Source organism: Macrobrachium rosenbergii, chromosome 29, assembly GCF_040412425.1.
Source record: "Macrobrachium rosenbergii isolate ZJJX-2024 chromosome 29, ASM4041242v1, whole genome shotgun sequence".
NCBI lineage: Eukaryota > Metazoa > Arthropoda > Malacostraca > Decapoda > Palaemonidae > Macrobrachium > Macrobrachium rosenbergii.
This window is the reverse complement of record NC_089769.1, coordinates 3,761,508-3,779,952: the sequence shown is the minus strand read 5'-3', so window position 1 is coordinate 3,779,952 and position 18,445 is coordinate 3,761,508. Positions and strand designations below refer to the sequence as shown.

Genomic DNA, 18,445 nt, shown 5'->3' with positions numbered 1-18,445 from the left:
ATAATCTCTTAAAGAGACAATAAACAAACAAGTCCCGTCTATCAAAGTCACGCTAAAAATAGAAAAATATGATTGCTTGCCATTTCAGATATTGGTGCCAGACCTGTATATTTTCAATGCAAATTTAGTATATATAGAAAAGCAACAAAATTAGTATACATAGAAATTTAGTATATTTAGAAATTTTATATATTATGTATATATATATAATATATATACAAAAGCAATTTAATATGTATAGAAAATAAACAAATAACTTATCTATTATACATTACTTCTCAGGTCATTATATTAATGAATCTCTGAATTCTCTTTAATGTTCCTGAGAGCATCACACGTTGTCAGTCCTGAATTCCTGAATGACAATTTAGCATATATAGAAAAGAAATTAGTATATGCAGAAAAGCGACAAATAATTTGACATATTACATCTCAGGTCATTATATTAATGTAAAAATACCTGTATTCTCTTCAGTGTTCCTGCGATTATTGCCAACTGTCAGTCCTGAAGGCCTGGACAACGATTTACAGAACATTAAAGAAACAGGTACGGACTTACGTTACCCAGTTCATGTTTTCCACGGGGTGCACTGTAAGCATTACTATAAAGGTTCTTTGCGGCGTCCCTTCAGCCCCTAGCTGCAACCCCTTTCATTCCTTTTACTGTGCCTCCGTTCATATTGTCTTTCTTCCATCTTGCTATCCACCTTCTCCGAACAATTGTTTCTTAGTAAAACTGCTTTGAGGTTTTCCTCTTGTTACGCCTTTCAAACCAACAACCTACCCTCAATTTTCTTTCTAGCGCTGAATGACCTCATAGGTCCCAGTGCTTGGCCTTTGGCCTAAACTCTATATTCCATTCCATTCCATTTCAACTCGTGTTTTGGGTAATTGGCAATTAAGTTATGAAGATATCTATTAATATAAGGTGATAATGAAGAAAATCAATTTTCTTATTTCTGGTCGAAAAGTCAAATCAATATTGAAAACAGTCATTTAGTATAGACCAAATCTTCTCACATAAAACACACACACACACACACACATACACACACAAAAAAGTGGTCATATGAAATTGTCCTCGCTATAAAATCCCATGTATGGATTTGCAATTCATTTTTATATGGACCAGACAAGTAACGAATCGAATGTCAGAATAAATCAACACAAACATTCAGTCAGAACTGGCCGAAAGAATGATGGCGTCTTTTCTAAGCGAAAATGATGGTTCCTATAATATCTTGAATCCACAAACTATTCCCGAGGGAGATTTAAAAGAGAAAATAAAGGTTCTCAGTAATCATTGTTAATCGCCTTATCCTCTCCTTGGTTAATCCGTTACCCGGGTTAATCCGACACCTGTAGAGGACCTCAAATATTATAAGCTTTGTATGCATTAAAATGGTCATATGGTCCTTTAATCTCAGTTGTTTTTCAGAAAACCGAATCTCTTTTGTAAATATATGTAGCTTGCTTGAGACTGATTTGAAATAAAGGCGAGAGATCTTCCACTTCAAGGCCTCACTTTCCTTGTGGTCATATAGTCGGTTTATATTTTATATCGCGTTGTAATTCCCATGATAGAAATTACAATCACACACACATATACTGTATATATATATATATATATATATATATATATATATATATACATATATATATATATATATATATATATATATATATATATATATATATATATGTGTGTATGTGAACTAATCAACGCATGCGCACGTGTTTCACAGAAATAAATTTCTGACTTACATCGAGATCGATCCCCGGCCTCTCAAAGGAAAGACCAGGGTCAATTGGTAGCTCTGGCCTTTCATTTGAGAGGCCGGGGATCGATCCCGACGTGAGCCAGCAATTTATACATACATGCATGCATATATAATGTAAAGAGAGAGAGAGAGAGAGAGAGAGAGAGAGAGAGACAAGAAAGTGACTTGATGTAAAAATATATCCGTAAAAAGGCTGTATTTGGTCTCCATGAATATTCAATGAGTATGGAGTCACACGAGAAATCAGGGAAGGAATTCTCAATGTAATTCCAAAGTTGTGTGACAAGAAAATGGGTCATGCACGCAAGATGGCTAAAACGGTATCTACAGTTGAAACCTCACTGGCTGGGAATAGTGAAGAAAAACTGCAGGAAATAGCAAATGCTTTTGTAGGTGTCTGCAGAGAGAGAATGCAGAGAGTAAATTTAAAAATAACAGCCATAGACTCGTAGACTCCTTCAGGAGCAGTATGACTATAGTTGAGAGACGTGGCTTAAAGGAAGGCAACAGGGTCTGTATAAAAGATTGGGAAGAACTGGGGTGTCTTGAGTAGCCAAGGTTGCTATGTATGGAGAGACATTTGAACCAACTTTCCTTAAAGGAAGAGAAACTCGTTGCAAATGAGAGAAATAATGTTGAAATTGCTGACAGAAGCTATTTGTGCAACGTATAACCAGAGAAGAACTGAAAGGGAGAAAAATCTGGCTTTATGTAGAAGTGGTTAAAACGTTAGCACAAGTGAAAATGGGGATAAGAGTGCTTTGAGATGGTTATGTCATGTGGAAAGAACGGAAGACAGTAGGTTGAAGGAAAGTTTGTAAACAGAAAACGCTTGATAGATAGTACGGAATGAGTACGGGAAAGGATGCATGATACTGCATAAAAAAACAGAGGTGAGTGGAGCAGTGGTTGGAGGTTATCTCAAAGTGCTGCTGATGAAATGTATAAGAAATGATAACAATTTTGACATAAGTATTTATCAGTTATTTGGATACGAATACAGTATACGTAAATTACAATGTGAATTGAATGTGAAAATGTTTTATACATTTACTTAGCAAAATCCTGTACTTGTTCATCTGTTGATATCAGTTTTACCTTCGCTTTAGTAAACAAATTGATTAAATAAGTGTTAAAAAGTTGAATGGAAAAGTTAATGGGTATATTACATGGGTACTGCCATAACATAATAGTCTATTACAGCGCTGACAATAGACAATTTAATACAATAATTCTCATAAAAGTAATTTTTTGTAAGTTTTTCTCTGCACGTGCACCATAAAATCTTCAGTGCCCACTTGTCTGGCTGAAATATATCTCGCATCTACATTAAATAAAATCCTCGAAGGCATGGGTATTAAATGGCCTTTCCTAATGCCAAGTAGCCGAAGTGACAAAGGTAAACAAACTCGGAGGAAGAAGCTTCTTCCTTCACTTGGCATCCTCATCATTCCAGATTTCCAATAAGGTCTCTGATTAGGCGACTCTCATGAATGGGCGGAGCTTCTTAACCCTTGACACCAAGTAGTACCGCTTGGCATCGCTGGCAAACTTGATTAATTCTTCTTCCACTCCACGTTACACTACTCGAAGGCAAGTCGTGTTTATTCCTCGTTAAGTATCAAATGCTCTTCAAGACCATTTTTGAAGATATCCCTGCATAAATAATAAAACCCGAGACACTTCAGTACCGCTACCCAGCGGAGGAATACTCGAGTGGGCGGGGCCAAAATGCAGACAAGTGGTCGAGTGGTCATACCTACCAGTGTGAGTTGTGAATTGACGTAGTGAGCACCAGTGTATCAAAACAAACGGAATGACGAACATTTGTCCCTCTTGTGCGTAGTGTGGTGGAGAGTTTTATCCTGATGTATTCTAGCTGAAATTTATTCCATTTCCCGCAAGATGCAGGTGCAAGCGGGCATACTGTGGGCATTGGTATGCCTTGTTGCCTATACTCATGGTAAGTACCCCTGGCAGGGGACTTTCTCAGCGCGTCTGCAACAAGTTGTCGTGTTTTGTGAACTTTATTTATTTGTATTTATCGTATTTTGCGTTTGTAATTTACGGAATGTGTAATTAGAAGAGGACTGTCATTATTCCCACTAGCTGGAGTAATGTTATTTGGGTGTGTTGAAGCGTCAGTGAAATTTGTACAAGGAAAATGTTGTAGTTTGGTTGAAATTTTGATCTTTGCGGACCAACCAGAAAATAGTTTTTTTTTTCCAGTACCTCAATTTGAGCTGGACTCCCTTTTGGCAAGATCTGTACCTCCATCTTGTGCAAGATCAGTTTGACATTTTACAGGACAAACCTAAAAGTCGCTCGTCGATGTCAGCAGCCAGCATCTCAACTGAATATAATCTTATCAAGCACCTCATTTATCTTCTGTTACGGCTACGAGAATCTCCAGCCTATCAGCAAGCTTTGTTCAGAGTTGCAAGGGCTTTATATAGATTTCGTAGGATTTATAGATGCATACAGCGCGACTTGTAGTTATTTCGAAAGGCTAATTTGATCGATTTTATGTTTGAAATGACTGCGTGAGCGTTTGGTCAGCCAATCAGAAAAGCGTTATGGTGACATCGTGGTAACAGGCTTTTAAATGCCAACAATGTGTGTGTGTGTGTGCCCTGTTCGTGTGTGTCTGTGTGTATGAGAAAGGTTGGGGGCAAGGGGGGAGTGACGGGGAAGGAGAGGGTAGGAGGAGGGTCCTAGCTGTGGATCCTGCGAGACCCAGAGAGCGGCATTCCTTCAGGATCGCCTGCGGCTGCTCTCGGCTCTTTGTTGGGAGTCCCGCGCGCTTTACTCATTCGGCCACTCTTCATTTCGCTATTTCATCGCGATCTGATGCCATTTCTCCTGTTTTCGGTGGTCCATTCTTCGTGGTTTTCGGCGTTTGTGACGCTATAGCGGAGTAATATCGAAAGACGCCGATAATTCAGTCTTGCGAGTTTGAATTTTCCCGGGACGTGATGCTACCTTACCATATGGTTACCGGGCGTACCAACCCCACCGATTCAAATTTTCCCATGGACGGCTAATTATTTACTGAATGCAAAATATGAAATTTTGTTCCTTTTGAAAATTATTTTGAGTTGTGAATAAATCTGGTATGTGGTTTCCTAGCACATCTCTGAGCTAACGGGGTAGATATGGACTACGTGGTGGAGCGCAGCATATTGGCAGCCCTGAGTAGAACCAACAGGGACAGCTGCTATACGGCAAAGTTGCTTATGGTCGACTTTGTCGCTTGGTACAATAAATAAATTCGTCTCTTTCCGTAGTATCGCCATTCGTGAAGCCGCTGACGACGCTGGAGCGAAACTAGACGTATAATATTGTTATATCTGCGTAAACTCTACCTCCCTGGAATACGCACGGGATACTAGACGTCAATGAATTATGTGGGAATGCTTGCACGCGCCACCTACAACACGTGGCCCGCGCCAATCTGTTTGAAATTTAAAACTCCCGATAAATTGTACATTCTGGCGAACGTGTATGCAGGGGGAGGGGATGAACGTGCATTGCAATGTTTAATAGAGTTCTGGGCCGTGAATCGCGTCCAACGTGCCTTGTGCTACTGTTTTCCTCGAGTACGAACGCATAAGCTGCCTGACGTTACCAGCAGCCTCTTCCGGCGTGTTGGAGGAAACCAGGATCCATCTGTTCCTGGCCGTAACCCTCTCTCTCTTTCTCTCTCTCTCGCTCTCACTCTCTCCCATATATACGCTCTTTCGTAACGAACTTTTTAGCGGAAGTGCGTGAAATCTGATACCTTTAAAGGATACTGTGCTTTGGGTACTCATTAGGAGTTCAGTCATTTTCATCCCGAAAATGGTTTTAATGTATTTTTATCAAGTTGCCTGTGTCTTGTTGAAAAATATAATGTAAAGTTATTTGTTTTTATTAAATTCAGTGCAGGAGTGTCAAAATTTTCCTTATTGTTCTGTCATGAAATAAGAGTTAGGTAATGCAAAGTTTATAAAAATATTTTCCTGGAAAAATTTTAATTTTATTTTATATCTTGTGGAAATTAGTCTACGGACTCAGTACTATCGGGATTTTTTTTTTTGTTATAGTAACCAAGTTCCATCTCATTTACGCCCAATTTATTGGACCACGATTCACAAATCAAACTTCATTTCAGCATTCTTTTGTGTCATATTCAAACTACTTGATCCTGCTGGCTTGGATCTAGAAGTAGAACAGTTAAACTGCTCATTTAAAAAAAAAAAAAAGATTAGGTACGTTCCTTGCGTTAGTTCATCTGTTGACAAAATTCGATGCTAGATGATAGTTCAACTTAACCCCCGTTTCATTTCCAAGTCCTATTCTTAAGGCTCAACCTCTTATCAAGTTTTATATCTAGGAATCCGTCACAACAATCACAGGACGTGTTTTCAGTTGAGTTTGTTGACAAAGCTATCAAGATAGCTAATTTTAAAACTCCTCGCGATTTAACTTTGTATCGATATCAGTAGTCTGTTCCATATTTCCGCGCGCTGAGAGAGAGGATATCCAGTCCATTCAAGTCGTCGTTTTTTTATTTTTGACAATTTTGACGGGAAGCTAGAGATGAGTGGAGATTTGTGGAAGTGAAGGCACATGAGAAACTAGCTACTATATACAGCTTTTTAACATCCGAGCATGTTGTCCTTAATACTGCTGGGAAAATGGCTCCGCACCCTGAACGTGAGAGGAACGGAAAGGCTCTCTCATTGGTGGCCGTTAATTCATTATCTCGCCAACTCATGAGGAACAAAAATGAACAGCGTTTGGATAAAATTATTATGAGTCAGAATTATTGTGCCTTTTAATGAAAGAAATGAAATATGGAGCAGGTGCAAGGTAATACTATGCAGTCAATTAACGCAAAGACGTGTTGAGGAGAGTATGTGGCTATATGCTAAGCTGGAATTCAGGAATGTTTGGAATTACTGCCGAGGTCCTCTATTGCATTATTTTTCAGTGGTTTTTTGTTTCAGTGAGGTAGTTATTTCTGTACATAGGCTATGTTTAATTCTGAGAGAAAAGTTACAACGTATCTGTACATCGAATTGCACAGCAGTTTATTATGCAAATGTATATATCGGCCCTCACTTGTTCCCCAATCAATTGAGGTTTCTGCCATGCCACAAGATAGGAATACCTGCCTCCTCTCAGATTTCAAAGTACTTTTCATATTTTGAGTCCCTTATTTCATTCCTGTTCGTAATTACCGTTCACTTTTCACATTTTCCATCCATCTCTTCGTGATTTAAAGACCTCGCCAAACCCCCACTCACTCAATCGTACTAATCCACGCATACCTTGTTCTCTAGTGACTGATAAAGCTTATCGCCGTCAGGCTTGACTTTTATTCTTTATTTAACAGCCGTGTCCTTTGTTCTGGTCTGAGAAGATACACGATAAGGTGGCGTATGGCGAGGGTAATCTCGTGTTTACATTTGAAACCTCTGATGCGACAGCATGTCTTTGCGAAAAGGGTGTCTATGATAAACGGATGTTTGTTTTATCTCTCTTGAAACTTAACGCCTTTTGGAAATGTTCTAGTTTTGGTGCAGTATTACGTAAAGACATTCGTTTGGTTTATGTGTGTTTTATTCGAGCGAGACGCGAGAGATTTTAAAATGGCGTTTATGGACTAGGCCAGCCGTATGAATTGAAGGTCATGACTGAAGAAATGGGTTATATAGGCCTATATCATTCGTGTAGCTTTAATGTAGTTTGGAACTGGAATGCAAAATTGAGTCCAAAGGTTCAAGCGCTGGGACCTATGAAGGCATTCAGCGCTGAACGGAGGTATAGTAAAAGGAATGAAAGGGGTTTCATCTGTGGGCCGACGGGACTCCCTTACAGGGAGCTTCAAAAAGTTTAGACAGTTGAAATCAGTGAGGTTAAATATAATGAATTTACGGAATTAAAGCTTGATTTAATGAAACCAAAGTCATATAGGCCTAGATAAATCTACATTTCACGCGCCTTCTCTGTAGACCTACAGTACTTTCTAAATATACGTTAAACAAGGCGCTTCCGCTATCGTGTCCCATAAATCCAAGCACCGCGCCCTGCGGTACCCCTTTCCCCATTGCTAAGAATTGAATGGTCCTGCCCACGCCCTTGCGTATGCCCCTCCGCTGGAATTGTTCCTTGAGCCGAACAAGAGCAGACGCATTCTTCTCTTCTTACGCCGTTTCCGGTCCCTTTAAGGCTTGCGTAACCTTGCGTATAGCATCCGATTCACATAGCAACGCAGCGAGGGTTTTAAAGAATGGAGACTCCGTCGAATGTGTCATCTCCATTCTCCTTTTCGAAGGAAATGCGAAACGGATATGTTTGTAGCCGGTTGAGCAATCTGCGAATTTCGATCCTGTACAAAGTTTCCGCTTATCCCTGATGAATGTTTTGTGAGTGTTACGGATATGGCCTCAGGGACTGAATTAAAGATTGTATTTGCAGATTGTAAAGTACTTTTTGAAACCGGACGCGCCGACGGCTGAGATCACGGTAGAAGGGGTAGACCTATGCGAGGTCAGGTCAGAGCGATAGGATTTTGTTTTAAGTTGACGGCCGAAGCTCGCCTTGCGCGTGTAGGTACATTTATGGATCCTTAGGTTTGTATCTTAGGAAATATACAAATAACTTATGAGGTTTATCTTCTATGCTTCTTAATTTAGAGACTACGAAAACCCACCCCCCTATCTAATACTAATCAGCGTTGTCCCTCTTAACATGAAATCCGCGTCAAGTATCTTTTTCACATCGAGATTTTGTCCGGGCGACGACATCTCGAACAGCTTCGCCTTATCTCCACTTCGATGGCCATTCCCAGGACTACATCGAAGGAAGTCAGTAATTATCATTGTGTAGTGGAGTCTTCCAAGGGGGAGTTTTTGTTGGGGGGGGGGACTGACAACAATACGTTGGGAAAGAGGATCTTGGTTCCAAATATCCAGTTATCAGGTGTCTTATTGGATGCAGGTGGCTCCTTTCTGGAGGGTCAGGGCACTTTTTTCTTTTTCTTTATAAAGTCTCGTGTGAACAGAACGGACGCTTTTGAATGGCTTCGATAGTCTCTCTCTCTCTCTCTCTCTCTCTCTCTCTCTCTCTCTCTCTCTCTAATCGTCTTGGAAGGATGATGTTTTTAATTGATTATTGATTTCTTTTAGTATTCTCTGTATGGATCGTACTGCGTTTCATTAAATAGAAATAGGCCTAGCCCCCTCTCTCTCTCTCTCTCTCTCTCTCTCTCTCTCTCTCTCTCTCTCTCTCTCTCTCTCTCTCTCTCTTTAGCCTTGGTCATTGTGAATAGTGTTTTGTATCTTTGTTTGGATAAGACATGTTCTAAATCCAACATGTTTTCTCTGTGTGTGTGTGTGTGTGTGTGTGTGTGTGTGTGTGTGTGTGTGTGTGTGTGTGTGTGAGAGAGAGAGAGAGAGAGAGAGATCTTTTCGCACACAAGTCCCAGTTTGCAAGCTACTATAGCCGTTCAGATGAGAGATAGGGTCTTTATCTCCATTGCTTGGGTTGTCAATCAGTTCTTGATGATATTACGCAACGCCGGATATCATTCTCAGCTCCCTCTCGGGATTATACCGCGAAAAGGTCTCCTGTCAACTGTGTTGAATGAACTGTCGAAAAACGTTTGTTTTAGCAATAATTGTTCGGTTTCGAATTTCGTATAGATTTGCAGACTTCGTAATGGGTAGTGGAGGTTGTGTCGTCATTGTATCTTAAGTGGTGCACTGTAGGCATTGCCGAAGGGTGTTTGCAACGTTCCTTCGGCCACTAACTGCACAAACATTTTAGTCTTGTACTTTACCCCAGTTCCCACTTCCTTTCTTCAGTCTTGCTGTCCATCCTCTCAAACTGTTAACTTTATTTTGCAGCTGTGAAGTTTTGTTACATTTCCACCATTAGATCCTTGTATTTAACTTCCCTTGTTTTTTTTTTTATCTTTATCTTGCTGTCCAACCACTCCAACTCTCACTTTTCACTGTCTTAAGGCGCTGAATGGCCTAAAGTATCACAGTGGTTGGCTTAATCACGGTCTAGACCGAGGGCTTGACAGCCTAAATTTCATAAAATCAAAATTATTATAGGTATAGGTCGACAGGACCTATAACTCGATTTAGTAGACTGACCTCGTGTATATAGCTAAATATTTCTACGTTTCTGGGACTCTTAGTGAAATTTCGGAAATTCTCATCTTCCACGGACTTTGGCCGAATTAGCTTTCTTCAAAGGAAATTTTGACGATCTTAATGAGTGTGTGTTTCAGTCACTCGCTGGAGGCTTTCAAGTATTGCTAATGTGACTGTATCTGGCTATAGTAATGTTGTGAGTTGTTAATGATTGTTGCATGTTATTACGGTACTGCTATGAAGAATCTCCTTTGGTGTAGCCAGACATATATATATACATACAAAAAAGGGTTTGTGATCTGAGTTAGGTCTACTGTCAGTCCATGACTCACTTTTGTTTATTGAGTGGATAGAAAAAATGGGGTGGTGGTGGGAGGGGAGAATGAGCTTATTCGTTGCAAGTGATAGCGAGCAAGCGTGGCGAGGGAGAGCAGGTATAGCAAGGTGGCTGTTTGACCGTTGCTCGAAGTGATTTATGGAATGAATCATTAGATCGAGTAGATAAGCCGAAGCACTGGGGACTGAACATTGTCATCTAAGCGTTTTTCGTTGTGCTTAGAAGAGCAGGAGGTAATGTTAGCGATTCAGAATTTGAGCGATTCAAGCACGTTGTTATTCAATTATTTGTATATCCTGTAGCAGGATTCTGTTGATTCGTGAAAATTCGGTTATAAAGCCAACCATTGGGGGGCACTTTGGTCATTCTCTTTGCTTGTGAATTTCCAAAAAGGACTTTGTTTGGAGTAAATAAGGAGAAAAACTAGGATAATCTGAAACTGAAAGATATGAAGACTTGAAAAAATAGATTTTGTTCTCTAGAAAAAAAAATTTTAAAAAGATTAAAAAGTGGATGCAGTTACGGGCCGAATGGACACTATAGACGCCATTTAGTAATGCCCACGGCCTAGACCGTGGTAATGCCTGCAATGCACCACGTGCGGTGCAATGACGGCACTACTTGCCTACTTTGAGGAATAGCAGGATTTTAGACAGACAAAGGGTTATTTGTGTAATCCCATGCAGGGTTTTGGATGGATTTAAATGCCCTTTTTGTCCTGAATACAATCCATCCACCTTATTCTCCTCGCGAAGAACAGCCCCAAATGTTCCTGCCTGTTCTTTGTTCTTCGCGCGTTCCCCTCTGACGTTAGTCTGGGGAATATTACTATCCTTCGAGTCTGTCCATCGCAGCCATTATCTATCTCCCGTGTTATCAGCGTTTTGCGTAATCTTTATTAGGTTTTTTATCATTATCACGCTCCACCGTAGCGAGAGAGAGAGAAAGGCAAAGTAGATGCATTATTATTATTATTATATTATATTAATCCCTATTCATAGGGAACAAGCTCTCAGGAGACACTGACTTGAAAATCAAGCTCTCTCTCTCTCTCTCTCTCTCTCTCTCTCTCTCTCTCTCTCTCTCTCTCTCTCTCTCTCTCCTTCAAACATTTTTTGGGCTGTCATTGTATTGTATGGTGAGGATTTTCTCAAAACACTATTTAGATGTTCGTGTACGAAACTGGGTAATTGTTCAATTTTCTTTCTTTCTAACGAGGCGAAATTGGGGCGTTTATTCGTTGAACGAGTCTAGAATAAATTCGGTAATGAGCGTGTATTCCGTTTCTTAATTCCGGAGTTATTCCGAATCTGAATTAGACGTATTTTGTTTTACTTTTTTTTTATTTGACTACAGAGTTTTCAGGAAGTTCTAGAATGCAGGATTTAATGTTCTCAGTTTTTGGGAACATTCACTAGGACCTCGAATTTTGGGGGCCAATTTGTTCGGGCCTCAAATTTTTGGGTCATGCTTGAGGATCGCCAATTTTTGGGGCATTCTGGAATCCGTAATTTTTGGGGCATTCCAGCTCGTAATCAGTAAAAAGGCGTAGAAAATCTACCTGGCTGTAGATTATCACTAAGATAATAAAAAAGACTTTTCTTATTCAAACAAATGTCAGATTCTACTTTTTACCCTTTTTCAGTCGTCAGCCTACCTGTTGCATTGTCAGCCTAAAGAATATACCGTAAAGTTTACAACATTAGGAAAGAGGCAGTCCTCTTATCGCCCTGACTTCCTCACAAGAGAGAGAGAGAGAGAGAGAGAGAGAGAGAGAGAGAGAGAGAGAGAGGCAGGCATCTTGCCTTCCCAGTCTTGTTATTCGATCCGAGTACGTTGCTTAAAGAAGTCTTCCGGTGCGCCAGCATCCATTTCCGCTAGTTGTTCATGTTAAGGCTGTAATTCAACGTTATTGTCATTATCTTGGCCTTTTTTTTTTGTATTCCTGGGTGATGTATTCTTGAGAATTGTATAAGTCGTTTTTATTTTCTTTTTTTGCTGTAACTGCTGGGGAAGGAAAAACGGTACTAAATGATTTAGACCAACCTTTTTTTATTAGTTTGAGAACGAGATATTATAATTTGAGTAGCGAATAGTTGTTGTTTTACTTTAACTTTTAAGATATTCGTACTATTTCTGATGTACTGTATTCGTGAGAAATTCTGAGAGATGTCGATCTAGAAACCCCAATGTAACGTCCGGAAGACGGCTACAAACCTTTCCCCCAATTACCGAGGATGACTGACGAGACGTCGTCTTTTCATAGCTTATTCCATTTTCTCTTTCCTAATGAATATTGCTGCCATTAGATGGCGCCTCAAATAACCGAATTGGCCCAGATGCCAAATGACAGCTGCCTTTACACCAAGGGGCTTTCGCTGTCGTCACACGAATATATTATGTCACAGATTCTTCTCTCTCGCTACTGTTGTTTGTCACATGCAGCTGGTGGGGGCAAGGGGTTGTAGAAAAGGGGGAGGGTGTTGACATTGGGTGGGGTAGGGGTGGGGGAAGGGGGAGCTCGTTCAGTGCGAATTATTCAATTCGCTGGTGATTAAATGGTTGTGTTCTTAGGCTTACGGAAGCAAGTATAGGTCTACAGATGTGGCGGAGATAGCGAGAGAGTTGTTCTGAAGAGAATGTGAATTTCAAAGTTAGTTTATATATGTGTGTGTGTGTGTGTTTGTAAACAGTACAACGCCACAAGGAAATTGCTTGAAAATATCATGGAGTTAAGGCGAAAGATCATGTACTCCGTTTTTTTAGTTTCCCCGTGGCTATAGGCCTATGCCGTTTATATTTTATACCATGGTGTAATTCTCGTGATATAAGTTGTGTGTGTATATGTATATATATATATATATATATATATATATATATATATATATATTGATATGAACATCGATGTTTGACTGTATCTACAGTGAGTAGAATCGAAGTTATTATTATTATTATTATTATTATTATTATTATTATTATTATTATTTCATAACTGTTCATTGTGACTGCAACGTTAGATAATAGAATTCCTCTTCAACGACTGAGTAAATGTGTACGAGTATATCTGATTAATCTAATCAGGGTCCTTATCAGCCTACTCTTCTGAGGGTCTCTGAAAGGGCATCCAAAAAGAAGAAGAAGGAGAAATAAAGAGAAAAACACTGTGGGCAAGAACAACTATTGCTGATAAGGAACTTGTTTTCAGAGAGAGAGAGAGAGAGAGAGAGAGAGAGAGAGAGAGAGAGAGAGAGCGTTTACTCTCCAGCGACAATTGAGACCACCAATAGCTTTGCTTATGTTGCTGATAAGGCTTTCTGACTTGTTTTTTTCTTTTGTATGTATACTTGAAGCGAATTTAGTCCCTGGTACCGTGTATCTGAGAAAGGATTCCGTCTTTTGTTGTGTCAAATGCAAAACGCGCAAAATGCGGTTTATCTTTGTCCATTGTTTATTGCATAGACAGTTTCATATTTGTTTTTGATTTAACTTCACCGCAGGTTAAATCAGTTAAGAAGATACAACATAAATATTTTTGAGAATAAATTCCTTTATCTGCGTCCAGGAATGGGCACAAACTTGATGGATGTAGGTCTCGGTAATATCTTTTAATCGCAAGAATCGCCCATTTGTAAAGGCACCTTCGCGGTCCCTTTTATAAAACTTTTTAAATCACAGTTCAAGATCTACACAGCTGGCCTTTTCTTCCCCTTACCTCTCTCCCCCCCCTCCCATCCCTCTTCTCCATCCACTTTCCCCACCTCCTCCTCTTCCTCTTCCTCTGCCATTTCCCTCTCCTCATCTGTCTCCTTCCTTTTACTGGACAATCCGACCGTTGGGAGATCTGGGAGGGAAAGTAGGGAAGCCGACCCTTTAAAAGGATCTTTTCTCTTCTTCCTCAACACGTGGTGATGTCTCTGTCGTGTCTTTTAGACAGATCCTTTGCACGTGCGGTAGACTGTGGATTTATACGCGTCCTGTCTCTCCGTACACACACACACATACACATACACACACACGCAAACTTCAACTGTACTGTATATCTTACAGGCTTGGGGTATTTTGTGTGTGCGTATATGCCTAGCTTGAAGCGTCTGGTGCGGGAGTTTCCTTATAACATTTTACAGAAAATTGTTGTTGCATCTTTGTGCAGCCGTGTAGTTTTCTCCCAGCTCCACCTTTAGATCTTTGCAACTTCATTTCCTAATCTAGATCTCTTTTTATCTTGCTGTCCAGGCACTCAAGCTCCAACTCTTTTCAACTGTCTTGAACGATGAATGGCCGAAAGTGGCCCAGTGCTTGGCGCAACAACTTAATTTCATCAAGTCAAATCAAATAAACTCTCTCTCTCTCTCTCTCTCTCTCTCTCTCTCTCTCTCTCTCAAAGTATTACAGTTGTACAAACATTCCACCTGAAACTGTTAGCTCAAGTAAAGTAGCACTAGTAGATCCGCATCCCTCCGACAGAGGGCGCACGCGCATGCTCACTCGTGCCATGTGTCACCAGCATCAGCGATTAGATAAGAAAATCCAGAACGGAGCAGCGGCATGTGCCATTATCAGCTCTTTCGAAAAGTCAACAAGCCACTAATATCTCCTTTACGTTATCCCACTTTAGAACCCTGATAGAGCCGGGTTGCTCTGCTCTAATGTCGTGGTGTTTTGAGATTTTAAATTTAACTCGCGCACGATTTCTTCAGGTGGTTCGAGTTAGGACTATACTGAAGGAATGATATTAATGAAAGATAAGGATATAATAGTCTGAGATTAACCTCAGAATGTTCAAATGTTCCACCTTCTGGAAAATCTCGTAGGGGAGTGGCGTCGTCACTGCACCTCATTGCTAAAGTGTATACAGCGACCCTTCGGCCTAGGCCTAGCTGCACCCACTCTAGCCTTTTACTTTACCGCCATTCACACGTCCTTTCTTCGGTCTTGCTGTCCAGCATCTCTAACAGTTACTTAGCGTAACTGTTGGGTTTTCTTCAAGTTTCCTCTTTAGGTCCTTGTATTGTACCTCATCGCATTTTTTCCGGATTTCTTTACCTTGCTGTCCAACCACTCCAACTCCCGCTTTCGCTGTCTAAATTTCAGAAATCACCTTCTGGAAAAGGGAGGGTCTTGTATTTCAGGGAAAACAGACTTAGGGAAAAATTCCCAAAACCGGAGATAGAAAGAAAGAAAGAAGAAGGAGTGTGGCCTGTCTTCCTTTCCAAGGAGGTGGGATTGGGATCCGGGAAAATAGCAGTAAATGTGGGACGTGACAGCCACGTGGGTGTTACTCGATGACAAGATGTCCGCTAGTCCTGGGAACACCCTTTGTTTTGTTTAGTTTCGTTCAGTAAATGAAAAGTTGTCGTGTTAGTTCGATTGAAATATATCTTTCAGCATCTGGGCTGTTTGGTTGAAATATATCCTCCAGTGTCAGTTTGGCTAAAATATATAATGTGATAATTTATTTGATATATATCTTCTATTTTCTATTTGGCTGAAACTTATTATCCAGTATCTATTTGGTTGACATAAATCTTTCAATATCTGTTTGGTTGAAATACATCTTCCAAAATCTATTTGGTTGAAAAATATCTTCCAATATCTATTGGTTAAGGTATATCTTCCAATATCTATTTGGTTGACATAAATCTTTCAATATATGTTTGGTTGAAATAGATCTTCCAATATCTGTTTGGTTGAAATATATCTTCCAATATCTAATTGGTTTGGTTGAAATATCTCTTCAAGTATCTATTCGGTTGAAATATATCTTCCAGTATCTATTTAGTTGAAATATATCTCCCAATATCTATTTGGTTAAGATATATCTTCCAACATCTATTTGGTTGAAATATATCTTCCAATATGTGTTTGGTTAAGATGTATCTTCCAACACCTATTTGGATGAGATATAACTTCAAATATGTATTTGGGTAAGATATATCCTCCTACATCTATTTGGTTGAAAAATATCTTCCAATATCTATTTGGTTAAGATAAATCTTTCAACATCTATTTGGTTGAAAAATATCTTCCAATATCTATTTGGTTAAGAATTATCTTTCAACATCTATTTGGTTGAAAAATACCTTCCAATATCTATTTGGTTATGATATATTTTCCAACATCTCTTTGGTTGAAATATATCTTCCAAAATCTATTTGGTTAAGATACATCTTCCAACATCTGTTTGGTTGACAAACGAATCTTTCCAGAATAGCTTGCTTAACTAATGAATAAATGGTTTCCATGACCCACTTCAAAGGGTCTGATCCTCAAAAATCGTCACTCAGTCTCTCTCTCTGTGACATGTTGATGAGTTGACGATTTCCAAAGGCCGTTTGGTTTTATAACCCCTGGTCCTGCAAGCGCGTGATCTCTCTCTCTCTCTCTCTCTCTCTCTCTCTCTCTCTCTCTCTCTCTCTCTTTTTAATATTTATCACCCGTCTCTCTCTCTAATATTTGTCATTTTTTTTAATATTTGTCATTTCTCTCTCTCTCTCTCTTTTTTAATATTTATCTCTGTGCACGATTATAGGGGTGTTTCCCCCCCCCCCCGTGAAAGCAAGAGACTGGCGGTCGAATGGATGCATTGCCACGCAGCCTCACCTTCGATGGGAAATGGAATGTTAATCATTACCATTTTCCCTCGCAGGGCAGTCCCATTTGACATGCTCCGTTCTCTACATGAACAACCACGACGGGGTTGCTTGCTGTACCACCGGAAATTAAATTTCGGCGGGTGTTTGGGTCGAGGTGATTGCTCGGATGATTGATGGATTGAAAGTATGTTGCGCGTTTAGTCCATGTGTGTGTGTGTGTGTGTGTGTGTGTGAAAGGGATCCTTTAGAATTGGAGTTTGTTTTGGGCAGGTCTGTTTCATAAGTTTAAGGTCTTTCCGCAGATGAGTAGATCTCACTGCCCTTAAACATTCTTTCTTGGATTTTTCAGGCGTGTTTCTATGAGACCATTGTCTCTTTATTCCTTTTAGGCCTCTGCAATTAAGGACATTTTTATGTTCCAAAATGTCGGGTCTGCAAAAAAAAAAAAAAAAAATAATAAAAAAAATAATATAATAAATAAAAAAATATATATATTTAGAATAAGGACATTTTTATGCTCTAAAATTGAGAGGAAAAAGTTATAGGTAAGACATCACCTATTTTTTCCTACTTTTAGGACTCTGCAAATAGGGACATTTTTATGCTCCAAACTGTCGGGTCTGCAGAAAAAAAACAAAAAAACATTAAAATAAATAAAAAATTAATGAGGAAAAGTAATTAAAAAAATAAATAAATAATTGAATAAAATAAATTGAGGAAAACGTTATAGGGACATTTTTATGCCCCAAAATGTCGGACCTGCAAAATTATTTTTAGGAAAAATTGGTAGTTAAGTCCATCACCTCTTTTCCTCCTTTTAGGCCTCCGCAAATAAGGACATTTTTATGCAAAAATAAATTGGAGAAAAAAAGTTATGGGATTTTTGACGAGTTTCGACAGCGAACGTTCGTGACCTGCCCCCATTTGCATTTTCGAAAAAGACTTCGAATCTTCTGGTTGGCCTTCGTTCAGATGAATGGGAAACAGTCGGTGTTTCTAATCCGTCCCGAATTGATATTTATTTGTTTTGTTTTCTTTTATCTTTTTTTTTTATGGTCGTTAGTGTTTTTTTTTTTTTTTTTTTAAGCTTTCGTACTGAGCTCCTGGTCTGGGAAACGCTATTTCACGCAGCGGGCGTTCTTGGAACAGGATTGGTTGAAGGTTCAATGTTGTATCTCTCTCTCTCTCTCTCTCTCTCTCTCTCTCTCTCTCTCTCTCTCTCTCTCTCTCTCTCGGTCATTTGGGAGTTTTTTATTTGTGGGGAGGGAGGGAAGGGGGGTAGAAGGGCCCCGTTAGATGTTTTAATCAGGCTCCAAGAGCTGTTCTCATATATTTGATTCTTAATTTATAGGACCTTCATATCTCTGTTCTGTTCAAAATCTCCTTTGCTGTAAAAACGATTTGGAATTTGTGTTTTTGGCTTGTCGATCTGTAATTGGGCGATGTCGCTGGAACCTATTTTATTCCTCTACCAATTTACAAGATTTTGAATAGGGTTTTTTGTTCCCTCTGTTAAGTCGGCTTTCTCACAGTATGGAGAGTGGATTGGCTACCTCTTTCTTGCAAGTTTCTCGAGTCTTTTAG

General features: G+C 39.6%; 1 protein-coding gene across 1 annotated transcript in view; it reads left to right on the top strand.

The window, feature by feature from the left end:
- Window positions 1-3,544: 3,544 nt before the first annotated feature.
- Window positions 3,545-18,445, top strand: part of N (neurogenic locus Notch protein) — a 120,944-nt gene continuing 106,043 nt past the window's right edge. The window contains exon 1 of the mRNA XM_067130820.1: window positions 3,545-3,744. Within this exon, the coding sequence (XP_066986921.1) occupies window positions 3,687-3,744 (58 nt within the window). The 5' untranslated portion in view covers window positions 3,545-3,686. The remainder of the gene's footprint in view (window positions 3,745-18,445) is intronic.